The sequence below is a fragment of the Eschrichtius robustus genome, chromosome 7 (genome assembly GCF_028021215.1).
Source record: "Eschrichtius robustus isolate mEscRob2 chromosome 7, mEscRob2.pri, whole genome shotgun sequence".
Taxonomy (NCBI): domain Eukaryota; kingdom Metazoa; phylum Chordata; class Mammalia; order Artiodactyla; family Eschrichtiidae; genus Eschrichtius; species Eschrichtius robustus.
In genome coordinates, this window is record NC_090830.1 from 97,317,849 (window position 1) to 97,345,727 (window position 27,879).

General features: G+C 33.2%; 1 protein-coding gene across 1 annotated transcript in view; it reads left to right on the forward strand.

The window, feature by feature from the left end:
• PCDH15 (protocadherin related 15) overlaps positions 1–27,879 on the forward strand; it is a 1,145,650-nt gene that overhangs the window by 1,081,166 nt on the left and 36,605 nt on the right. The window contains exons 30-32 of the mRNA XM_068548948.1: positions 5,453–5,668; positions 15,252–15,340; positions 25,197–25,373. Of these exons, the coding sequence (XP_068405049.1) occupies positions 5,453–5,668; positions 15,252–15,340; positions 25,197–25,373 (482 nt within the window). The remainder of the gene's footprint in view (positions 1–5,452; positions 5,669–15,251; positions 15,341–25,196; positions 25,374–27,879) is intronic.

The following is a 27,879-nucleotide window of genomic DNA, read 5'->3' on the forward strand; positions in this document are numbered from 1 at the left end:
TAGCATTATTGGACTTTAATGGGCTTTGGAAGTTCTTTGGATATCACTAATTATTCCACTAATATTTCTGCATCCATAGTATTCATTTAGGCAACAGAGGGGAACAGTTATTTAGGCTGTGAGAAAATTAATGGGCTCACCTACTCCCCTGTATGATAGAAGCAATTATTTGGTGATTTTCTCTTAATGTTGGGCACCTGTGTGCATTAAAATTTCCAGATGAGGTCTTAGAAATGCGTAAGTGGTTTCCTGTGTCTTAGCCTTCATTTAAAAATATAATTACAGCAAGTATAACTATAATATTCATTTCTGATTTTCATTTTTTAAAAACAACTCTAGACATAACTTTCCTGATTTTGCTCACTAAGAGAAACTCACAAAAGTCAGTGAGTCAGATCTTCCAGTCACCTCTTCTACATAATAATGGCTGTGTCAGGAACCCAGTATAAAGTTTTGATTATAAAGAAGCTGATGTTATGAATAAAGTGACATTGATTCTTTAGTAAATTTGATTCATTTAGAGTTTTCATGATAGATCAGTTTTAATTTTTAGACATTCGTTTAGCCAAACTTGTTAGATGTCCCCTTATTACTATCTAAAAAATCATGGAATAGATTTATAATTTTTATTTTTTTCCTTTCATAGAATATCTCTATGAATGTTTTCCAATTTTTAAGGAAATAATGCAGGTTATATCCACATAGTTTATTTATTTAAGAAAATACACCTCTTGGCTCTTTTGCTCTATTCATGCTTGAGTTCACTAATGACATTTTAGGCAAAGCTTTTCCTTCCAAACTGGTACTTAGCCCCCCAGAATGCATCAGGCCTAACTTTTGCTCTGTCATTTAGTTCACTAATACTCTTGTGCCCTATGCCTAACCTTCTAACAACTTCATTTATGAGCTTTTTATTTCAATTATTATTTTTTTCATTTCTAGAAAATACATTTTACTTAAGTTCAACTATTCTCATTTTATTTATATTTTAAAGATCACTATTATTTAGTGAAATATATTGTTCATTTACTTTATGCTCTCTGTCCACTAATTCAAATATCTAAAGCCTTTGTGGGTACAACTTTGATTTTTTATCACAACAGACTCTTCTCTCATGGTATTTTGTTTCTTGTTCATTTTGAGAATTATTTGACTCTAAGTTTTCATCTTTCTTGCAACTTATTTGTTAGAATTATTTGAGGCATATGTTAGGTAGCTTTTTTGAAGAAGTGCTTGCTTCTGTGAGGAGGCTAGGCCATTGTCAGTCAAAGACCAGTTTCTCAAATTCTCAGTTGTGGGTTTTCTGTTCATTCAGGTAGAGCTCAGGACCACTGAATTTACAAATTGAGAATATTATGGTTTATCCTTGAGTTGAGGAAATTGGTAGTGTGTGAATAAAGGCTGCAAACTCTGATGAAGGCTTGTGTTGGTTATGGATTGAGTCTCAAGGAAGTTTTGGGGTTTTTTTGTTTTTTGTTGTTGTTGTTTGGTTGTTTCTTTGATTGTTTTTTCTGCACTGCATTCAACATCAAGGTTTAAACCAGGCAGTTTTCTTTTTAGTTTTGGGTGGTAGTGGCAGTGGTGGCTGGAAAGGAGAGATGACTTTCTCATTCACCCTTAAAGTGAGAATTTAGCATTCTTGAGAGTGGAGTCTTATTAGACTCACTTCTATGAGTGGGCCTTTGGTCTTTCCTCCTATTCTCTGAGTCACTCAAGACCTCATAAATTAAATTTTAAGTTCACCTAGATCAGAAGAAACCCTCTAGGTGAAACTACCATCAGTACTAAACTGTTTGTATTCTTGCTTTCTCTTAGTTGTTGACCTGCATATTTATTATAGTCTTTCTATCTCCTTGATATGTCTAGGGAAAATTCTGAAGATCATTTATCTAGCATTTAATGTTGTTTTCACTGGGATTTTAGTCCTGGTACTTATTCTGACATATTGAATGTAGTGGTTATAGTATAGGTTTTAGAATGAGACTTACCCAACTTTGCTACCAACTATCTTTGTGATTATGAGCAAGTTACTAATCTCTCTGTGCCTCCATCTCTTCACCTATAAAATAATAACAATAAAACTTACTCAAAAGAAAGGATGGCATGAGATTATGTATGAAAAGTATTTACATAGCACCTGGAAAATCATAATAGCTCAATAAAAGTTAGCTCGCCACAGCAGCTATAACATAACATTACACAAATAATGTAAATGGACTTTGTGGTTTAAAGATGTGGTTTAAAGAGCGCTTGACAGGTTGCTGACCTGAGACTGACCCAGCCTCAGTCACTGACTTTAAGTGGACCCTCCGCAGTTCAAACCCAGTTGTGCAAGGGTCAACTGCCTATAGGTTTTTGTTTTAAATCATGTATTTATTGAAATCGAATAGACAAAGTTAAACTTAATAATCCTTTAAATTGATCATAAGTAGAGTACCAACTGGAATTTTTATCATTTATGTTTTAACTTGCTAGTTTCAACTATACTTGGGAGAGAGGGGGTAGATTTGAAAAAATGCTAATGGTCCTGGCAACTATCCTCATGAGCGTTTTCTGAAATAAGATCTTTTCAGATTCCAAAGAGGATCAAACCTACTCAAAGATTAAAAATTTAAACTGGAGTCATTACTAACAACATACATATGACAGTAAAGTTTTATATATTTGAAAAAAAAAACACACAAAAGAAGCAGACTCACAGATATAGAGGACAATCCAGTGGTTACCAGTGGAAAGAGGGAAGGGGAGAGGGGCAATATAGGGGTAGGAGAAAAAAAAAAAGCAGTTATAATGGGATTATAAAAAATCATCTGTGTGAAACTTTTGAAAATTGTAAAGCACTATAGAATTTAAGAAATCTTTCACTCATTAAAAAAAAAAAAGGTCCAGTAAACATGATTTTTTTAAACCCTGTATCTCATTTTTGACAATTTGCTCCTAATGTACTAGGGAAAATCATTTAAAAAAGATATTTCTGAGTTACCCAAACTTTTGTATTAAATGATTATTTGTGTCAGGAAAAGTATGTTTAAAAACACCTTAATCTGTTAAGGTAAAATATGGTACTTTGTGGTTATAATAATTTAATAAATTAGGAATAGAGCAAAGTGAAATTACTTGTTTATTGAAATTGGAAGTTAATCAGTAAGAACTGTGCAAAGAAGCTTAATATACCAAGCAATCATGATGATTTTACTGTAACTGCCTTTTCTTTTCTAAATGTGATTATGTTGTGTTACAGGGTTTATTTTAAAATATTCAGGTTTAGAATCTTACAACACAAAATTGAGTAGAAGAAGTCAGACAGGAAACAGACCAGGTATTATGATTCCATCAATATAAAGTTTAAAAATAAGCATAACTAATCAATGGTGTTAGAAATCAGGATAGTGGTTTCTCTGGCGAACTGGGTATGGCTGGACGGACAGGATGGACATTCTGGGATGGTGGTAATGTTTGATTTCTTGATGCAGGTGCTGGTCCATTGGATGTGTATATTTTGCAAATTTTTATTGAGCTGTGTATTTATGATTTGTACATTTTTTGTGCCAGTTTCTTATACCTCAATAAAGTTTGCATTAATGGTAAAATGTTTATTTCAGGGGAAATACCTATGTTAATCATAAGTGAAAGGATAATATTCAACCAAATCTTTGACTGATTCAGCATGTCTTAAATTTGCTCACAGTATATGAAAGAAATGTCTTTGATTACTTAATTCAAACTCTGATTTTAATTTTAGTTGGGAATGCGCTTTTTATTTCTTACTTTATACTTTGTTAAATGAATAAAAACCTGGGTTTAAAGCTTAAAAATAAACACTTTGATAGCTATTTTTCTTTCTTCTTTTTTCTCTTTAGTGATAATGTGACCTATGTTGGAATCTAATTACTATTCCTCTAATGCAAAAACTAAGCTCCGCCGTTATGTAAAACATATGGAGCATTTAAAGAGATGAGCTGGTAGCTCGAGCTAGTCCTATTCTAAAGCTGAGAATTTTAACTAATGAATTTCCAGAAATATTTTATCCTGAAGCAAAATATCTGGATTTTTTTATTTTAAGTTACCTTGTCTAACAGATAAATTTATCCTGAAATGTTTTAAATGGTTAAGCACGTATATAGAATTTAAAGCTAGGGATTCAAACTTATGCTGAATCTCAACACACATTTGTTATTATTTACTATTATTGTCATTATTTGTAGCCCAACTTTACCACTTACTTTGTAGTCTTTGGCTATTTACATTTAATAAAAAATTCACATTTCACTTCCTTGGTCACATTAGCCTCGTTTCAAGTGTTCAGTGGTCATATGTGGCTAGTGACTACTGCATTGGACAGAGGACATGTAGAGCATTTCCATCATTGCAGAAAGTTCTGTTGGACAGCACTAATTTATGTAACTAGAATAATATATTCCTCAGAGAGTTTTAATTTTGTTAAACAAAATTATTTTTGTAGAATTATTAGCATTGTAATGGTAAATCATAAATGCTTGATATCTGATATTTAACAATAATATTTAATAAAATAAGAATAACCAGATAATAAAAATAGTTACAATAATTAAAATATAAATGTTACCTATCTAGTATCATGAATAAAGTTACATAGCCTTGTATAAATTCACTAAAACTATCTTATCCACCATTCCACTTTCAAATATTTCACTGTGACATAATTCTCAAATTGGCATTCTGAAAACTTCCCCTGAAGTAGAAACCATAGAGCCAGGCTAATATTATTATGCTCACAACTTTATTTTTAAAAAAGTATTCTAAGCAACTATTTCTTTCAAAATTCTAAATGTGAAGAAACCTCAACATGTAGAACATAGGTACCTATAACCAGGAAAAAAATTTGTTAATCAGGATACAAGCTGATGAAAAAGGAAGCTGGACTGGTATTCTAACCCTCTCTAATTTTGATATGGCACTAACTAATTAGGATCTCTTTATGTATATCTAGATTTATTGTTTAAAAGATCTGAACACTGTCCTGCTGCCATTTGAGATATTTTAATACATTATTTTTTCCCCTTTAGGAAGTAGGTTAGATCAAAAGCACAATCCCATGCTATGCCTATTACACAAGACAATGTTTAGGTGAACAAACAGTTTCATCCTTAAACCATTTGGGATCTCAGCCCAGAGTTGAACCCATCAAACATGCCAGTCAAAACACTTGGTTCATCAACTGGACTGAGTTAGTGTCTCTGTCCCTTGTATTCACAGTTTAATAGTCATTATCCTTCTCTTAATAGCCATTCAACCCTGTGTACACAAAGTCTATAAATCTATAGAACAGTATCTAGAAAAATATAACCTTAGGAGGGCTTTATTGTGTTATTATTACACAAGAAATACAAACAGTCTTACAAATATAAATAAGCCCTTTAATAAAGGTTATTTTTTTCCTGCTTATTTATAACCTGTGTTTTTTCCCTCCTAGGCTACTGATAAAGATACCGGCAATTATAGTGCCATGGCATACAGACTCATAATACCACCAATTAAAGAGGGAAAAGAAGGATTCGTGGTGGAAACATACACAGGGCTTATCAAAACAGCTATGCTCTTCCATAATATGAGGAGGTCTTACTTCAAGTTTCAAGTCATTGCAACTGACGACTATGGGAAGGGCCTAAGTGGCAAAGCAGATGTTCTTGTGAGTAGATAAAACTTCAGATAAGTGGGCACATGCAAGTACTAACCAGGGGTCAGTGTTTTAACTCCTAGAACTTTTAAATGTTTGAAATAGGTTTTCCAAAACAAGAATGTGATTAATTTTCATCCAGGTTGTTAATATGTATAGTTTAGAATATTAAAAAATACAACTTTATGGGGGTTTATTTTTTCTGACATTTTGGAAATGTACCATATCGTTTTTAAACATGACTATGACAGCAATGTCTTAAGCACTGGTCTTCTGTTTGGTCTACAGATCTCATTTTTAATATAAAGTTGGCTGGAGCTACTTAAAATTTTAAAATGCTTCACAGAGTTGTGCTGTAGAAATTAAAATGTATGAAATTTTTATTACTGTTTAAATTACGTTTAGGTCTTTTGTAGTTAAGAAAACAAAAGGAAATGTATTAGAGCAAATTCATGTTCCAGCAGAGGTGACTTCCTTGTTTTACCAAAATCCCCACTGATGACATTGGTGATCCTTGACAGGGTTATATTTGGCTTCAGTCAATAATATCACTTTTCTACTCTGACTTTTTCTTAGGCTGTACACAAGGTCAGTGGTGGGTCATTACCAAGGGCAGTCTGATATTGGCATTTATTCAAAATATTCAACACCAAAGCATTTATCCTATGGAATTGCTACCAACTTTGGAAGTGTGGATTATTTAGACTTTTTTCTGATGAAACTAGTAAAAATTATAAGTATCATTACTATTGGAAATACTTGTCACATAAAGACAAAATCAAGTATAATTTTTCTTTTGCTGTTTATACCTTACTAAATCTTCAGTTTTCACTGTTCTCCTTATCTAGTTATCAGGACAATATTAGCCATCAAATAGATGCAGACTCAAATCAAATATTTTTCTTAGATAATGGTGAAGACCAATCACCATAATTGTGGTGAATATGAAGACCAGAACATTCTCATTTATAACAGTAAAGCTGCAATAGAATAAACAAAGGCCAAAGTAAGCCAAAAAGCTTTTGACATAGAAGATATTAAGGTTGGCATAGATTTTTTGATAAAAATAAGATCTGTAAACCTTATATAAACAAATTTTGTCATTTCTCTTCCTGTTATTTAAGATACACACATTGTGGTCTTTAAGGCTACGTAATAAGGATATTACACTATATAATTAAAATATTATATAATTTAAATATTACAATAACATAAACAAAACATAACTATAGGTTATATATGTAATATGTACATAAGCAATGTGAAGTTTATAGATTTCTCATTTGGATTCTAAACTATTGTGAGGGAATTTAAAAGTATATCTTTAAAATTATCTAAGATATATTTAGAAAGATAAAATTTAAAGTAAACATAATGTGATATATTTATTAACCACAATATGTATATGAGGAACCCTTCCTAGCAAAATGATATTTATTATAAAATCAGAAATCCTTTCAATCAAGAGAAGGGAGACATAGAGAAATAAGATTTAAGCAGAGGGAACAACATGTGCCAGAACCAAGAAGGAAGAGAAATCATGACAGTTCTGAATGACTGATAGATATTTACTCAGCTTAGGAGAGTGAGGGAGAGAAAGTGAATGAGAGACAGGGCTGGAGATGGAAGTAGGTGGTCCATATATCAATAAAAGATGTAGCCCATATTAAAAATATTAGAACTTTTTCTTAAAATAACGGGAAATCATTGAAAAATTTTTAGTAAAGGTGAGTGAAGATATGATTTTTAATTTAGATAAAACTTTCTTACTTAATGCAAATCTGGTTCTCCCCTGAGGCTACTACTTCTACTGCTGCCTTCTCAAGCAGTAGCTTTTGTTTGTATTCTTTTCTCTTTTTGTTTGTCACAGACTTCGTACTATCCACTGGCAGAATAAGATCCTCAATGTACAACATCACTGCTTCTAGACCCTCCTTCCTAGGAATCAGCCTTGATTTTCATCATCTGACTGTCACTCGCTGCCTCACTTTATTGCTGGGATCTCCCAAGCCTTGGGTCAATCCCCAACATATCTCAATGAGCTCCCCTCCTGAGTTAGTGTTACTTTCTCCAACAAGCCTCCTGTCCTAAGTTTGAACAATTTCATTATATGCAGAGATGATTCTTCAAATATCCTGAACTCACAATCACTTGAATGCCCTTCCTCCAATGGCTTTACTCTCCATCCTACTGCAACCACTTAAAACCTGAGTTATTTTTGCCATTACCACTTACGGCACCCCCTCTGTAACCTCCATTCCAAACCTCCCATTCTTTGACCATCATACTAGATGTGTTCAGCTAACTCCAGCACTCTTCTATCTCCACCAAGACCTTCAATCTATTTTCTGTTTAGCCTACTATGTTTTCATTTTCCCTCTACCCCTCATGTTTTCTCTTTCCTGCTTGCCAGATTTATAGTGCATTATTAATTATTATAAGCACTCAATCACATAAAAATGCAACTTCCTTGCCCTCTTTCCCTACATCACACTCACTTGGAAAAAACATAACTCTAGTTAATTCCAACTTTCTCCTTTCTCCAGACCTATATCCATGCTGGATGCCTGCAAAAACATGTATAATTATATAGTTAGTCTTACTTTAAATTGATGATGAAAGCCCCCAAGTGAACTCTTACGTTGTCCAGTAACCACATTGTATTTCCTGGTCCATTCATGTTCCTTCTCTCCTAGAAGAGCTTCTCTCTCACAATCCTCCAACACTTCCTCATCCTCACCATTGCCTAATTAACTGGCATCCTATTTCACTGAAGGATAAAGTTAAAGCATTTAGAAAGATACTTCTACAACTCCTGCAACTAAATCCGCCTACTTACCAGTATTTTCACCAACATTCTATGCCTTATTTCCTGTTTGTTTAGATGAATTCTCTATGCCTTTTTTTTTTTTTTTTTTTTTTTTTTTTGGCTGCATTGGGTCTTCGTTGCTGTGCACAGGCATTCTCTAGTTGTGGTGAGCGGGGGCTACTCTTCCTTGCGGTGTGCAGAGTTCTCATTTTGGTGGCTTCTTTTGTTGCAGAGCATGGGCTCTAGGCGCACGGGTTTCAGTAGTTGTGGCACACAGGCTCAGTAGTTGAGTCTCGCAAGCTCTCGAACACAGGCTCAGTAGTTGTGGTGCACAGGCTTAGTTGCTCCGTGGCATGTGGGATCTTCCCGGACCAGGGCTCGAACCCTTGTCCCCTGCATTGACAGGCGGATTCTTAACCAGTGCGCCACCAGGGAAGCCCAATTCTCTATGCTATTATCTGGAGCCATTACCTCCACATGTGCAACAGATCCAATTCTGCTCACCAGCGCTAGGACACTGTTTCAGCAACTCTCCTACTTCTTTTATACATTATCAGTAACAATAGCCCCTCTTTATTTGATTATTCCCATAACTGTATTATTTTTCAAAAATTATTTTAAAAACCCTCTTGACCTACATCTCGTACCAGCTACCACTCCATTTCTATGTTCCTCTTTCCAGAAAAATTCATTGTTAGTGCCAACTCTAATTTCTCACCATCTAATCTCTCTTAAACCCTCTTGAATCAAAATTCCTCTCCCCTCACCCAAAATTGCTTATGTCAACATCATCAATGGCTTTCACTTATTAAATGCACTGGTAATTTCAGTCTTCATCTTATTTGAACCATCAGCAACACTTGATTGATTATTACCTTTCCTAGGCTTTCAGGCCACCATTCTCTTATTTTTCTCTTCCCTCACTGTTCATTCCTTCTCAACCTTTTGCTGGTTCATTTTCTTCTCCTGACCTTTTAGTCAATGTTCCTTAGAGCTTGGACATTAATTCTCTTTTCTATCTGCACTCACTGACTCAGTAAACTCATTCAGTCCAACAACTTTAAAATATCGTCTATATATTAGAAAATGTCAAATTTATATCTTCACCCCAAAGCTCATTCCTGAACAGCAAATTCATATATCCAAGTGTACATGCAGTGTTACACTTGAATATCTGCTAAAGATCTATTTATGTTTCCTAAGCTGAACTCCTCTTCCTCATCACATCTCTCCCACCTATAATCTTCCCAGTTTCGCTTGATGACCAAATGAACTTTGAATTCCTTAGGCTAAAAATTTCTTAATTCCTTTCTCTACTCAACCACACATTTAATTCCTCAGTAAATAATGTTGTGTATATATATGTACTATAGCATACATATGCTACATATGTGTGTTATCTGCACATTTTCCAAAACTTCTGTTACAATTTGGTTGAACAGTCATCGTAACTCACCTGTATCATTGTGCAAACTCACTAACTTGCTCTCATGCTTCCACTCTTGCCCTGATAAAGTCTGGTTTTAATATAGCAAGTAAAGTGATATCTTAAAATGTAATTCAGGTCCCGTTATTTCTCTGCTCAAAACTTTCTAATATCACCCCAATTCTTTCAGAGAAGTTCTTAGATCATTATAGAAGACTATGAGACCCTTGGTAATCTGGCCTCCAATGATGCGTTTTCTACTCTTCTCCCTCTAACTCCTTCAAACCCAGTAATGTTGGCCAATTTGCTGTCCTCAAATAGCCAGAAATGCTCTCACTTTAGAGATTTTGCAATGGCTCTACCTAGAATGCTTTTTTGCCAGATGTGTTCAGGACTAGCTCTCTTATCTCTTCTAAATATTTGCAAGAATGTATTTCACAGTGAAGCCTACTCTCACCATCCTAGTTAATATTGCAACATACTGTGTCATTTTACATCTCTTCATTGCTTTCTTTTTTCAAAAGACTTATCATATTCATGTTTTTTCCTCAGAAAAACTCCATGAGGACATGTTGTTTATTTATTTATTTATTTATTTAAATCCCTGATGTATCTCAAGCACCTATAATAATTCCTGTCACTGAGTGAGTACTAAATGCCTTTGAGTTCAGTGAATGAATGGCCCCTCTCTTACAATACAGGTTAGCAGTTCTCAAAGTGTGGTCCATGAAAACCTGAGAGTCCCCCAAATCATTTCAGGGCCCATGAGATCAAAACTCTTTTAATAAGGATACTAGGACATGATTTGCCTTTTTACCACGTTGCATTTGCCCTGCTGCTGCCATTGTATGCTTCATAGCCATACATAAACAGAAAAAAGGAAGCCTGTTTCAACTAAGAATGCCCTTACTTAAGCAGTAAAACATTAATTTTAAGCAATGTCTACTCTTGACTAAACACTTTTTCAATATTTTCTGTAATGAAATAGGAAGTAGGTATAAAGCACTTCTGGTGTGTATGGAAGTATCATGGTTGTCTGAGAGAAAAGCTCTATGCAAGTTGAATTAGCTGCTTTTTTCAAGGAATAGCTTTTTATTTGAAAAAATAACTTAGAGATAAAATACGGTTATGCAGACTTGAATATTTGATAGGCATTGTCACAAAAATGAATAAGATGAGACTGTCAATTCAAGGAAAACAACTGACAGTATTTGTTGTTAATGATGACATTCAAGCCTTTAAGCACAAATTAGAATATTGGGAAGCATGTATTCACTACTGTGAACTTGACAGCTTCCCATTACTCAGACTTTTCTGATGAGAACAGTGGTCATATTAAAGAATTTGATTTTTTTTCTTGATATTGCCTAATGAAATGTGTCAACATTTGAAAAACCTGCAATATTCAGTGAACCAATATTTTCCAAATGACCAATACAAGATGTTAAAAAGAAATTCAAAGATAAAAAATCCATTCAAAGTGCAAGATAGATAAATGTATTTTAGGGTAACTGAACATGGTTTTAGATTTCACATTGAAACTCACCTTGAAGAAACTCCCACTTGAGTTTTGGTGGAGTATTGAAGAAAATATACACAATTATCTTTAAAAAATTCTTAAGATACCTCTTCTTTTCAAGAAGTGAGACGGCACCAGAGACAGTTAGGAGAAATAGTGACCAGTCCAAGCAATAAATTGTGTGTGTCTCTATTCATTGTATAATATGTTAGCTATGTGGCTTCCGAGCACTTGAAATGTGGCTAGGTTGCATTTAGATGTACTGTGTAAAATACACACTGGACTTCAGAGACTTAGTATGAAAAAAAAAAAATGTAAAAAGTCTCCTTAATAAGTTGTTTTAGATTGATTACATGTTGGAATGATAATATATTGAATATATTGAGTTAAATGTATTATTGAGTTAATTTCACTAGTTTTTATCTTTCTATTGTGGTTACCAGAAAATTGAAAATTATGTGTCTGGCATGTTTTTGTGTCTTACATTATATTTCTATTGGACTGCCTATCTAAACTATATGAGAATGAATAGAAAAAAAGGGAGTTATAAGAGGTTTATGAGAAAGAATTAAAAGGATTTAGAAGTAATAAAGTATGTAAATTGATAACCTCTGTTTTTGGAATTATGTGCTGCACAAATGTTACTTTTCTTTTTTCCTTTTGACCATACCTAGTAATTTTAATCCATTACAAAGATCAAACCCAAAAATGATAAAAATAATTTTTTGGAAAAACTTTCATTAGTAATTAAGGCATAAAGAATTAAGTGAAGCAACTTTAAAGTAGAATTTTTTAAGTGTTTAGTGTAATAAACTGATGTGTATTTCTGAAAGTATTTGCATAAAGGCTATACTAGAAAAGTAACATAAATAAAGTCTAGTAATCTTAAACATATAAATATCTTTGCTATAGATGATATAAGAAACCAATCACTCAGGGACATGTAATATTTTTGAAAGATCAAAATTTAAGCTATAATAGCTTATTGTCTTCATCTTCATAGTTAAACTATGTACCGTCTACATGAATAATATGTCAGTACGTTAAGGAGATTTTAAATTAACTATTTATAGGTAAATCTAAGAAAACTACTTTTGTAGTTAAATGCAGTCTGACTTTTGTATCTTATCAGAATTAGAAATACATTACTGTTTTATTTTAAGAGTACAAAAGCATGTTTTCAAAATAGTTAACTTCAGAAAATATTTTTGATAAATTGTAAGCTTAATATGTATATATTCCAGATGACCTTAAATCTTAATTCATTTTGTTTAACAAACTAAAAATTCCTTTTGAAGTAATTTATCCTTCTGAATAAAGAGAAAGTACTGACAGTCCTTTAAAGGCAAATGATAGAGTTACTTATATCTGCAAGGCCAAATTTTGCTTCCAAATAGAGTCCCTAGCAGTTGAATTGATTGCATTCCAACAGTTTACTTGTAAATCAACTTCCAAAACTCAGAACTTATGTATACAAAGGGAAATTTTACCATTTCCCTGCACCAAATATAACTAACATTCTAGTTTTTCATTGTTCTACAATTAGTGAAAATCTAACAACTGTGTGTAATAAATCCCTGGGTGTTTGTCTTGGTAGGCTGATTGTGTAACAGAAAACTCTAAAATTTCAGTGGTTTAAACTAACAAGTTTTATTTTTCTTTCACATGACACAACAATGAGAGCATATATGGTTGGGTGGTGTTCTTGACAGCTCTATTGCAAATAGAGATTCAGGGACTCAGTTTTCCTTCCATCATGTTTCTGTGCCCTTCTCTATGGCCTCTTTATTCAGATAGAGATTGGGAAAGAAAGGGGAGGTTCACACATGAGACAGATTTAAGAATATTTATTTCTCCCTTTCTACTAACTTTCCATTGGTCAAAACTCCATCATATGGTTCCACCAAACTCCAGAGGAAGCTGAGAAATCTACTCCTGTTGAGAAAACAGTCCATGATTACTATTTGTTCCAGGCTGTTTGCTTTTGACCAGAATTTTTTTTTTTTTAACCTTTCCTGGTCCAATGTTGAAAGGAAGGGAAAAAAAGATAAGGAAGGAAGGAAGAAAAGAAAGAAGAAAGAGAGGAAAGGAAGGAAGAAAGGAAACACATTTTCACAAATCTCATATATATTTTTCTAGAGATTTTTACCATGTATTTTTACTACTAAAAACTAAAACAAAAAACAGAAAACAAAACAAAAAAATAACAAAAAACCTTATATGTAATTTCTGTCTGTTTTTTTATTCAGGACTGATACAAAAGGTAAAAAGACAAAGTTACAGAAAAACTGTGATAATCCCTTATTCTAATGAACTTAGATTTTTTTTTATGTGTGTGGAGACACAATCAAGATTCATGTACATGTTTAAGGGAAACTTAAACATTTGATCCCAGATGCCTGTAATGAGTTAGGGATACAGGATTGGAACTGTCAATGTTAGCGATTTGCTCACAGGTGATAATAAGATAGACACCTGGCTTAACATAGTCGGCAGACATGAATTATTAGGCCCACAAAATGATTTGAAAGATTTCAAATTAGTTGTAAATATTTCACACAGTATTTCTTTTCCTGAAAAATGGAAAACTCCAGGAAATCTGCACCTGTTTTCCCACATGGCAACATTCATTAGAGATGAGTAGTAGCTGACCTCTTCAGAGGAGTCGTATGCTCTCTGATTTAAGAGACTTCCAATTCTCCCTATTATTTCATACTTCTGGCTACTTCACTTATTTAGGTTACCTGCCTGGTCCCTGAAAACATTTGAGTTTGTGACTCCTGATAGGGCATCTATGGGCAACTATATTTGCAGCCTATATCAAAAATATATATAAACATGAAGTTATTCCCTAGTATAAATTATATTCAGATATATGGTGCTAAATCTATCTAATCCAGAGTATTCAATTCATGGTCCTGGTGTATATGCATTTACACAATTTTAATCCTGCATTGTACATGCAGCACAGTGTATGATTTGACTTTACATTTTTTACATCTGTATTGGGTAATAGTAAAGAGCACATATTCTGGAGATTATGCTTATTTGGGCCCAGGTTATTAATGGCTCTTTGTTTTATTAGTTTTCATATTTAAAAATTGGAATGATAGTCATAACTACCTGATATGGTGATTTATAGAATTACATGAGTGTTAATTCCTGTAGAGCACTGAGAAAAACAGTAAATGATACATTGTAAGCAGAGAATAAATGCTATTGTTTTTATTCCATTTTTCTAAATAAGAACATAGAATGGACTCTGTAAATGTTACATGAAAGCGTGGATTCATAAACAGCTGTTAAATTAGTTCATCTTAGCCCTCTCTGTAAGTTTGTATGTATATATCTCTTTATCTACACAAACATAAAGTTGGCTAAAGCAGACATGAATTCTATATGTGGTGACCTCATGGAATGAATTATTCTAACAACTATCCATATCCCAGATTCTTAGTCACAATGAATAAATGATCTCTTAGGATTTATAAAATCTAAAAGCTGGGTTTTCCATTTTGCTGAGTGTTCTTAAATAACCCAATTTAAAAAACATACAAAGCCACCTTCGTTTATGCTTTTGTAAAAGCCAAGAAAACAAACGCAAAACCAACAACAGTCGAAGTCACTTAGGGTTCTATAACTTCTAAGTAAACAACTAGTCTATCATTCTCAACCTGCTCCAACATACCTAGTAGAGATTGTGTAGCTAGAAATATCATTTATTCCTAAATTTATAAATGGGAAACCACTATGCATAGTAGGGAAGGAAAAAATGTTAATTTTTGATTATAGAAAGGCTAATGAGTAAAAGCCAAATGAATTCTGTTTTTTCTTCTTTCAGGTCTCTGTGGTCAATCAACTGGATATGCAAGTCATTGTTTCTAATGTACCCCCTACTCTAGTGGAAAAAAAGATAGAAGATCTTACAGAGTAATGATTTTTCTTTACTTATATGTTTATTTTCATATGGCTATGGTTTTTATTGAATTAGGTCATTTTAATAATTACAGTGTTCAGACTAAACATATATTTTATAATACCTTCTTAAAAACAATTTAGCTCACTCTTTTATTGAAATAGGTAGCTTCATTTGGAATATGTGAAGATTCTAAGAGTACGTTCAAATAGGAATGAAAATTAGATGTGAGAAGATCTTATTATTCAGAATGCTTTGACTGATGGGTCAACATAAACTCAAAATGCTGCATATAAGAAATCATAACTTAATTATTTGAGTATATGTCTTGATTTTGTGGCCCCAGATTCTTGAAAAAGCTCATTATCTCAGTAATCCAGCTAGTCTGGGGAATGCTATTTCTCAAAGTGATGTATCTAGATGGCTAAAGCTTATTCTTTTAAAAACTAAGATTGCTAATTTTAAACAACATATATTTAAATTATTCTAAAATGTATGTCATTTCCTTCTGCCTTTTTTTTTGATATATAAATTTATTTATTTATTTATTTATTTATTTATTTATTTATTTATTTATTTATGGTTGTGTTGGGTCTTCGTTTCTGTGCGAGAGCTTTCTCTAGTTGCGGCGAGCGGGGGCCACTCTTCATTGCGGTGCGCGGGCCTCTCACTATCGCGGCCTCTCTTGTTGTGGAGCACAGGCTCCAGATGCGCAGGCTCAGTAGTTGTGGCTCACGGGCCCAGTTGCTCCGCGGCATGTGGGATCTTCCCAGACCAGGGCTCGAACCCGTGTGCCCTGCATTGGCAGGCAGATTCTCAACCACTGCACCACCAGGGAAGCCTTCCCTCTGCCTTTTGAACAGTGTACACTGTACATGGCTGAATATGTTATTGTTGACTCAGACAAATTGTGGTTATTAACTCACAGTTCTCTAATATTCTAAATGTTATCAAGGATTATTAAAATGTCTTTACTATTTCACTCTTAACTACCCTAACCTAGCCTGCCGTCATTTAATAATTTTATAATTGTATTTATTAGTTATTTCTTGTCTTCTATTGAGTTCAGGTTGACAGATGTCAATTACTGTCAATTTGTCTCTTTTGAGCAAAATATCTTACACTTCTAAGTTGACAGAAGAAGCTTCAGATAGTCATACAGCTAACCTTTTAGTAATTATGTGTGAAATAAAATACAATAGGCACTGATTAAGGCATGAGAGACTCTCCTGTAATAAAAGCATATGTGCTTTGCAACCATTACTTGTTAACGTTTCAGAAAATTCAACCTATGAGTGTCACATAAAATGTCCTATGAAAGAGGTGATTATTAACATTTAAGTGTAGAATAGCAATCACGCAGTGCCTTGTTTACTTCTGCAAAAGTGGTTTATACATGCTTAACCTTTATTAAAATAATAGCTGATTACACCTGAAAAAAGTTAGAATTATGCCTGTCTCTTAGCTGCTTTAATGTCATCCATTGAGGCAGGCTTTTCTGATTACCCTATCCAAAATAGATGACACTCTTCTCAACCTCTAACCCTTTGTTCTGCTATTGTTCAAAGCATTATCTAATGTTTATATTTATATCAATTTAATATAAGCTTCATAAGGATAGGAAATCTACTTTTCACTACCATAGTTCCAGTTATATAGTAAGCATTTGATGCATTTTACTGAATGAAAATGTTATACAAGCAAAATCATGATGCCCTTTTCTTCATATTGAGACGAAATTTATAAAAACTGGAAAAAATGGCAATGTAAAAGTATAATTTCGTAGCAATTATATGATTTATTCCTCTTACATGGATATGAAGATATGAAAGAGAAAAATCAGGCATCTTTCAAGTCTTGAGAGAAATATATCACTGTGAAAGGAACTTTGACTTCATATAATATTGGTTTTGAAACACGAGCTTGGGCAAATAATTTAATCTTCCCCAGACTCAGTTTCACCACTTGTTGACCAGATAAGACTCCTGTCATAGAATTGTTGTGAGAACTAAATAATATAAGCCATCTAGGACAATGGAAATTGTGAACATTCAATGAATAATAGATATCCTATACAAATGAGGTTAGTGATCCAAAGTCAGTAGGGTAAGGCAGAGAGATGCCAGAGTTTTTGCATGTTCTATTAAAAGAGCATAGTTTAGTAAGGGAGCTCAGATTATGGATTCAAATAAACAAGTTTGAATCCTACTGTAGCTGTGTGAACTCTGAGAAAGATATTTAACGCTTAGGACCATATTTTCTCATCTTGAAAACTGGAATAAGGATGTCAATCTTGTGTTGCTTTTGATAGAATTAAACATAAATTTGCTAGTGCAGTAAGCACAGCAGGCACATGCCAGATTCCCTTTTATAGTTTTTTTGTTTTTACAATCTGTGTTAATTTAGAGATTCTTAAGCATAACAATTTTGGATCCCTTTTTTAAAAAAGAGGCTTTATTTTTCAGAGCACTTTTATGTTCATAGGAAAATAGAGTAGAAGATACAGAGAATACCCATATACTTCTTTCCCCCACACATATAGCTTCCCTCACTATCCACCTCTTACACCAGAGTAGTGCGTTTGTTATAATCAACAAACCTAGTTCGACACGTCATAATCATCCCAAATCCATAATTTGCATAGGGTTCGCTCTTGGTGTTGTACATTCTGTGGTTTGGACTAATGTGTAAAGACATGTATCTATCACTGTAGTATCATACAGAATAGATTCACTGCTCTGAAAAGTCCTCCATGCTCCACCTATTCAAACCTCCCTTCCCCACTAACCCCCAGAAATCAGTGATCTTTTTACTATCTCCATAGTTTTAGCTTTTCCAGAACATAATACCCTTGGAATCATATAGTATGTAATCATTATGATTCCTTTTTGAAAGCTACTTTAGTAGATGGAAGATGGATGTAGAGATAAAGACTATTAGATCTAATCCAGCACCATGAAGCCCAAAACGCTCACTCTCAGTGTCTTGGGGTGGCGGGGAGGGGATGGAGGGCATAATGAAAACATACATATAGCCAAGGTAGACAGCAGAGTACTAATTTATTAATTAAAAATAGGAATGGGATAGGGAGGAAGGGAGGGAGACTCAAGACAGAGGAGATATGGGGATATACGTATATGTATAGCTGATTCACTTTGTTATAAAGCAGAAAGTAACACACCATTGTAAAGCAATTAAACTCCAATAAAGATGTTTAAAAAATATATAGGAATTTATTGTTCCAGTGACCAGACTAACCAACACATTCATTTCCTGTAGACATTCTTAGATGACAAATCACATCATCATCAAAGCCATTTTCTGTATTTCCTATGAGACTTTCCCTATCTTAAGAAGGGAAAACTTGAACTCCATATGATCATCACTTTTATTTTTTCCTTTAGGTAGACCCATATATGAGGCCATGTATGAGGCCAGATCATAATCCAAAGTTTTTCTGATAAGAAGAAAATCAGTACAAATTGGGAGAGTTGATGAAAGAAAAATTTAATGACCTATTATATCCATTTCACAATGGGGAAGGTTTTTCAGAAGGGGTCAGTATCCTTTGATAGCTAAGAACACAGTGCCTGGAAAACAGAATGCTCAAAGAGTAATGTTAGCTGCTATAGGAATGCTAATAATTACTTTCCACTCCCTTGGAACTGGCTGAAATGGCTCTACTGAACAAAACTTTTATTACTTTGTTTTTTAATGCTTATAGAATTAACCAGTGACCCTTTGTAATGAAACACATATCTTTTTAATTATATTAATGTATTCAGCAAATTCCCCCATAATGCGAAGCTATGCCCCTTAAAAGTGGCCTCGCATGTGTATGTTTTGAAGTATTTTAGGTTGACCTTAGCATGTATCTCTTTGTGAGCCTTGTTTTTCTCTTACAAATTCTTGAGATTAAGGAGTAGAAATAGCTGTGAGGATAAGGTTAAGGAGACCTTATTATAACTACAAATGATTGGCAATAATGTCTAAAGAAGCTAAGAAATGTTTGCATTTTGTGTCTTCTTCCTTTCTCTTTCCACTTCACCATGAAGCCCAGATAAATAAAAGAAGTTTGGGATTCTAAAATTTAAATCCTTAAGAATCTATGGAAATGACATTTTCAAAAGTATAAATAAAAGAGTTTAGAAATATTGTGTTACAGTATGAATCAGAATTGATAACTTAGATCTTGGAGTTGATCAAATGCTTCTCTTACTTTCTAAATACAATATGAAAATTCAGTGAAATCAGGACTTTATTGACATAGTTATTGCTTTGGTTTGGAAGAGTCTATTTCCTAGAATATTTACATAGCATATGAAATGTGTCTGTGTAATTAATTTATAGCTTCTGGAATTAAGGTTCCAAACATACTTTAGAAATCTAGCCAAAATGTGTATTTCTGGGATAAGAATTATAAAGTCTCTTGGGAAGAAAACCTATGAAACAGTAAAAAATAAGTGCCAGCACTTACACTGTCTTAAATCTGCATAATAAAGACTTGGTGTTGAGGGGAAAGGTGAAGTTGAAAGGTAAATCAATAAATACATTATCTTTGATCATTTTTACCTACCCTTTGCTTTAGAGTTGAGGAGCTCAGGGAACTTTCTATAAAGGGGTATATTAATAGTTCAGTAATTATAAATTTAAAAATAATATTTTTACTTTTAATGTTATTTAAATTTTGTTATTTCATTAAATTAATTCTTTTATTATAATATTTAAATATTAACAATAATTAGTAATTTTTATAGCAAAATCCTTTTACAAATAAAACTTTATTTCCAAAATGAGGTAGTAGGCTGGATTTAGCCTGAGGGCTCTAAGTTAGCAACTCCTAATTTAGAGCATTATACTTTGTAGAGAGAAAAGGTTTTAATGCATATCTATTCTATTCAAACTCCTATAAGAAAACACTTTGGGGAAAATCTTGTGTGAAATTCCCAAGTGATATATGTTAATAATTTTTCCTAGGAAGGCTGTTCCTTTTGAATTCAGAGGACCTAGGCTCAAGCCCTGGCCCACCAGTGACTAAGAGGTCTTGGGCCAGGAAATTAAACTTTTTGATTCCTAATATCCATATCTTGAAGCTGGCAATTTAGTCATTAAAAAAAGGGTAGTTCCTGGTTGTAAGCACTGTAGATTTAACAATGAACTAAAGCAAAGTCCCTGTTCCCATGATGCTTACATTCTGTTGGGGGAAAACAGCAAATAGAATAAGAATAATAAATTAATTTATAATGTGATGCTAAGTAGTGATAACTATGATAAAGACAAATAAAAGTAACAATATAAAAATATGGAAGAGAAGTACTATTTCATATAGGATGATTGAGGAAAACCTTTCTAATAAGGTGAAAGCCGAGCAGAAACCTGAGAGAAGTGAGGGAGAAAGTCATGGGTCTGTGGTGATGTGTGGAGGGTTAGGGGTGGTGGGAGTTATCCCAGAAGGAGGACGCCACAGATATGAAAATCAAGATTAAGGGGCATACTGGTCATATCAAGATATAGACGTCAAGGTAGGGAATGAGTTATATAGGATCTCATAGGCCACTTGAAGGATTTAACATTTTACTCTGCGTAAGATAGAAAATCCTTATAACTGTCCAATATAGTAGCCACTAGTTCCATGTGGTTATTGAGTGCTTGAAAAGTGACAGGTCCAAATGAGAGGTGCTGTAAGTATAAAATACACACCAGATTTCAAAGACTTAGTACAAAAAAGAAAGTAAAATATCTCCTTAATATTTTTATATGGATTACATACTGAAATGATCATTTTTGGATAGATTTGGTTAAATAAATATATTATATTGATCTCACCATTTTTATTTTTAATTTTCTGGTGGAAAGGCATAACTATTTCTGAGTGAAATGCCAGATTGGAAGGAAATGTTTTTATCCTGTGGGACATCATGGAGAGGATATCTCCTAATGTCATGAACAAAATGTTCCATAGAAACTGGAACATTGCTGAGGATATGGTCTGGGTAGAGTCTCTACCAGTCTGTATTAACAGAGGAAACAAGTTCACAATATTAGGAAAGCCTGTACTGTGCTGCATATCTCACCAGCCATCTGCAGTGCCTGTTGATTCTTTTAGCCAGGCTTTTGAAAAAATATTGGCAAGTATCTGGAGTGCAGCTTCCTATGCTGCTAGGTAAATATAAAGCATTTGTTTCAACAAAAGGCTAAGTAGGGTTTACAATCATGAAATCTGAGGAGTTTCTACAACCACCACAACAAATAGCTAATATTTGTGGCACTCGTTTTATTTGTTGGGTTTTGTGCACTTAATGGGTGCCATCTAATTAACTTCTCACAGAGACCTTTGAGGAAGATATGATTACTTTCCCCATTGTACAGAAGAGTTCCCTAAAACTCTGAGAGGCTGAGAAATTTCCACAGAGACACAGATAGCCAGTGGTGGAAATTTAATTAGAATCTACATCTATGGGCCAGCGGCAGGCTGGGTTCCTAACCACTCCCTCTTTACAATGCTTCTCAGAAGGCAAACCTCACTAAAAACCCAACCCATTTTTTTCTTGGGAATGAGCTGCTCTAGCACACAAGGCCAGAAACTCTCATCAAATGGTAATTTTATCTTGGCTCATTCACACAAATAGGTAATTGAGAAGATGGCTGATGTAATAATTTTAGTGTGAAAATATAAAAGTTAAATCGGCCGTAAGCAAATACTTGTTTTAGTTATAAAACTATTTCAGTAAAGCCTCTACACTTATTTTTTTATAAAGCAATTTCTGGTTAAAACTAATTGAAAATGTACATATAGGTAACTGGATAAGTGATGTTGTAAGTTAAAATTTAGGGGAATCAACCAAAAATAACTTGGTTTGGTAATAAATTAGTTAATGAGCCAGTTGTTTATTTGTACCGTTAGTTCGTGATTTTAAAAAAAAAGCATTTTGGGGCTTCCCTGGTGGTGCAGTGGTTAAGCATCCGCCTGCCAATGCAGGGGACATGGGTTCGAGCCCTGGTCTGGGAAGATCCCACATGTCGTGGAGCAACTAAGCCTGTGTGCCACAACTACTGAAGCCCGCGTCCCTAGAGAAAGCCCACACGTAGCAACAAAGACCCAACGCAGCCAAAGATCAATAAATAAATACATTTATTTAAAAAAAAACTTAGAATCCTTAAACAAAATGCTATCATTTAAAAAAAAAAAGCGTATTGTGTTTGCATAAAAAAAAGTTTTAGTTAAATATGCCTTTCAACATTTATTGCAAGAAAGCTATTTACATTACTAATTTTAGTTTAAATTAGAAACTAGTTTAAATTTTATTTAATTAGTTATCACGTGGTAGCACAGTAAAACGTTCTACATACATATATTTATATATAAACATATATGTATATATGTATACGTATAATGAAATATGTTAATTATATTAACATATTTCCTCAGTTAGAGTTTTTGAAACTGTCTAAAGATCACATAATAATATATTACTAAATACTATCAGTATGTTACAGATCTTTTAAACTGAAGTAGAACAATAAACCCTAAATGAAAATTTAATTTTTATTTAATGATTGTAATTATACCAATTCATTTGCACTGTATTTGCTTTTTTAGAAGATCAGACAGTTCTTTGTTTTGAGAAATTTTGCCATAATTAAATACTATACTGCCATATATTTGGTTATACTACTTATATTTTCAATTGACATATTGCTTCTAAGAATTTAGATTCAGGGCACTATTAACATTATATAAACGTCATCACAGACATCTCCCTTGATACAGTGTATGTGTGTGACACAGATATTACAGATTGATAAATACTATAGATCCCTCTCTCTCGCGCGTGCGCTCTATGTATGTGTGTGTGTATACAAATATATATATTATAAATTATAGAACTTCTTTTATTAATTAAAGTGTTTAAACAAAATATTGTGACCTAGTAGCATGCAAATACTTTAGGCTGGTAGACTGGAGAGACATGTTTGCTCTTGATGTAATTATCAATACATGTTGTAAATCCACATGACATTTGATTCCAAAATGTATGTGTGAATTGGCTTTGTATATTAATAAGTTAATAAATTAATAATAATTAATAAATAAAATAATTAATAAATTAAAGTGAAATAAACATAAGGGCAGTTTAAATATTGGCATCAGTTTATATGAACCAATTCAAAGTAAGTAGCTAGAGAGTTATATTTAAAAAAAAATGAGGTAAAAAAAATTTTTGGAAGCAACCATGTACCTATGTACATATGAAGATCAAGGGCTAAAAATCCATTCTTAATGAATATCATATATATATGTAATGTATATATATGTATACATGTAATGTATATACATATATATTGTAATGGAGACAGAGATAGACATTGTAGAAATGCTTAGGTATATGGACATAGATGAGAAGTGGAAAGATTGATTTTTACAAAATGTGTTCACATTTTAAAACAATTAAATTTAGTTTTACATGCATCTATCAGAAAAAGGTAAAAAAAGGAATTCAAATATGAACACATTCTGCTTTATCATAACAGATATCTCATCCCAAAATATCTCTAAATGTTTAAGGAAAAAAAAATGTTGATGAGAGAAAAGGAAAAGAATGAGTAGTACTTAAGTAAGAGAAACTTCAACTATGCTCCTCTATACCAGTTTAAAAGTAAACAAGAAAACACTTCATTTACGTTGGCGTGTCCCCTGGTGTGCACACCATAGACTTGTGCTCAGGGGTACAGCCATTTCCTCCAAAGTTTCATATCCTGTTTGTTCTTTAAACAAAGGCAAGCCAAGCACATACCAGACTCTGAAGGCAATATTTTTTTTTTTTAATAGAGCAGAAAGCAGGTCAGTTTTGGCATCTAAAGTAAAAGTTATTTCCTGTTGTATCAAAGGTCTTTAGAATATATTACTCCTCCCTCCCCCCAAATGCCACACAGCTTGAACTCCAAAAGGAACATTGAATCTATAGATAAATTTTGAAATATTTGCCATGCATAGTTATTAAAATTTATTCATTTACATATAAATGTCTATAAATATTTAATAGTATGCAGTCTAATGTTAATCTTCAAGGATTAATAATATAAAGTTTTTAATAAGGAAAAGAACATTAAGGAAACTGCCATTTGTGGCAGTACAGATAACAAACACTTATTTGGCAATAATTTGTACTTTTAATTAAAATCAAGTTATCTAATTAGAAACAAATTGTACCTTACAGAAAATTATCTATGGTTTATCATTATTTCTTTCTTTTCTATTGACCATTACTGATTCTATACTAAATGATATATCTTTTAGTTGTTTGTGTTCTCCTAAATAGCTTCTGAGATTTGCATGCAATATTTTTATCTTAACCTGGTAAACCTGACAAAGCAAAATATCTCTACATTCTCACTGCTATAATGCTCTAAGGGTCTTTACACTCTTAGGAAAAAAGGTATCCTACTGTTGCACCTTGACATATCACAAAATCTGGTGGAAGGTGTAATTTATAACACCAGCCATATGAACTCAAGAGTTCTAAGACCCCATGGCTCCCATAAAGCATAGACAGTTTTATTTGTACAACATAGTTGGCATTTCTCATGAGCCATGTGAAAGCTCAAATAGTATCATAAATTTTAAAAGTCTAGACTTAACTAGGACATGGTTGATGACCTCTTTCTACCTTATTCAGCTTCTAGCATCATTGGGAGTTAAGCACTCTAAATATATAGAGAACTTTTTTCAAGAGTTCATATTCAGTAAACATTAACAAAAACCAGGCCGTCATCATTTTTCATTTACTAAATGTCATTTCAGGTTGAAGGTGATTTTTTTCCTCAGCGAGCGTGTCAGAATGTCATGTTTGTGCTTTGTTTGACTTACAGGATTTTGGATCGCTATGTTCAGGAGCAAATTCCTGGTGCCAAGGTTGTGGTAGAGTCCATTGGAGCTCGCCGGCATGGCGATGCCTTTTCTCTAGAAGATTACACAAAGTGTGACTTGACTGTCTATGCAATCGACCCCCAAACCAACAGAGCCATCGACAGAAATGAGCTTTTTAAGTGAGTATTTTTATTGTCTGTAACAGCTTTATGGTTACAGTATCACCCATAGATAATCCTGATTTAAGGCTATAAGTAGATAGTTTAAAACCCATCAAATTTTTCTTGAAAGTGAAGTGTAATCAAAACAAAACAAAACAAAATCTAAGAAACAATACCTAGGGTGCTCACGCCTAGAATTTTTAAGTCTAAGTATGAGATAAAGTGACTTCGGGAGATCTGTTCTCCTTGAGATGTCTGAGGATCCGTTATGCTTAAGAGTAAGAAGCAGTTCACCGAGATCACCTTGCATCGGCTTCCACTCTTGCTCCAAGACCCTGCTCTTTGAGAGGAAAGCACAGATCCCTTCTTAAAGTGGCAAGTTGCCTGCAATGATGTCAGTAGGCTTGAATTTTAAGAACAAGGCTAGCTTTCTTCAAGGTCTTATTGAATAGGCAAAAATTAACATCTGATTTTTCCCTTGACTTGGGGGTAGAGAGCAGAGGGGATAATCACTTACACCTAAGTCCATGTGACATTTCATCCAGGTATGAATTTGAGTATTTGAGTTTTAAATCCTAAAAATAAGGAATATACACATCTTAAACAAAACCCTGCTACATATTCTCCTTTGGAAATTATTCTAGAACAGCTTTAGTTGTTGTTGTTAGTTTCTCCTTTACTCTAGTGACATCTAGTGTCCAAAAGATTATTGGCATGTAATTCTTACCTAAAAACATGTTTTGTAGTAAAAATACATATTGATATATAATCATATGTATATATTCTAAATATTCAGAGATGTGTGTATATATACATAATCTCCAAAATCCATTATTTCAGAATTTAGTCTTTCTTTGTCTCTATATATAATAAACATCATGCAAATAAATATATGCATATACAAATTTACATGCATATATCCATATATGGGTGCATGTTTTTATTTAGTAAACATCTATTTACCCATTTATTTATTAAAACTCATAAATTCTGAATTTAGTTTTACTTTATATCTGTTCATCAACAAAATTTCACTACTCCTATTTTAGCAGCAATGAAATAGTGATTTAGTATCAACTTAATTTCTTAAAAATCCAGTTATTAAGTATTAATAATTAAGTATGTATAATCAATTTATATATAATAGATATTTGGGCCATATGCAAGAGAGTATACTAATCACTATGAAGAAATACAGATGACTGAAGCAATGGCTTCTTCTCAGGTTTTAGACTCACCATCCAAATGAAGGAGCATTTAGGTCTACTAAGACAATAATTGCTTAATTTATTAATTTAAAAAATTATTTAGAAATATACTTTAAAAGTAATATTTATATTCTTTCTATTAATTGTCATTATTAACATTTATTTAAATCTACCTGCGTTGTTTTTTAAAATTTATTTATTTAATTTATTTATTTTTGGCTGTGTTGGGTCTTTGTTGCTGCGCGCGGGCTTTCTCTAATTGTGTTGACAGGCTTCTCATTGCAGGAGCTTCTCTTGTTGCGGAGCACGGGATCTAGGCGCATAGGCTTCAGTAGTTGTGGCACGCAGGCTCAGTAGTTGTGGCTCACAGGCTCTAGAGTGCAGGCTCAGTAGTTGTGGCACATGGGCTCAGTAGTTGTGGCTCACAGGCTCTAGAGTGCAGGCTCAGTAGTTGTGGCACACGGCTTAGTTGCTCTGCGGTATGTGGGATATTCCTGGACCAGGACTCGAACCCGTGTCCCGTGCATTGGCAGGCGGATTCTTAACCACTGCGCCACCAGAGAAGCCCTGGATTCTTTTTTATATACACTGGTTTTATTTTAAAATATGATGATAGATTGTTCAAATTTAAGGTGCTTTCCTAAATTTAAAAATATCTATTTTCTTTAGGCTGACAGCCTGGCTCTAAAGAGTAAAATAATGATGATTATAATTTGAATTGTACTTGTAAATATTTTAGAGATAAAAGATTTGGAAACTGAAGCCAATTTGGTTTCAGCTGACACTGTGAAGTACAAGATAAACTTTCTTCATTCTATCAAGTTTTCCAAAACCTAGATTATATTGTGAAAGGTAGAGTTCTAAATTCAACTGAATAATTATTATAGCCAAGAAGAAAGGAAGAAAATATAGAATAACTATAAATTTAAAAAAATTACATTGAGAAGAGGATGGAATAGCCATGAAGTATTAAAATTTTTGCCTTAGCGGTCTTCACCTTGAACTGTTAGCTGAGAACCACTGGTCTAATTTAAACCCTAGAATTGTTCTTTGAAATATTTTGTAATGAAATTATATAGATATATTTCAAAATGCAAGGTTGATATGCATAGATATTATTATCAGATATTATTACCTATTCTGAAGTTATAAAAGTTTTTGTATATTTAGTTTTAGCACTGAACAAATATACTAGAACATTGATGCCCAGACCAGTGGAAATAGGATTATCCTCTCAATTTCTCCTTATGCTAAAATCTAAGCTTCTGAGGCTGTTAGAATTTTTAGGGCAAAGATTTAGAAACAAAAAACGTACT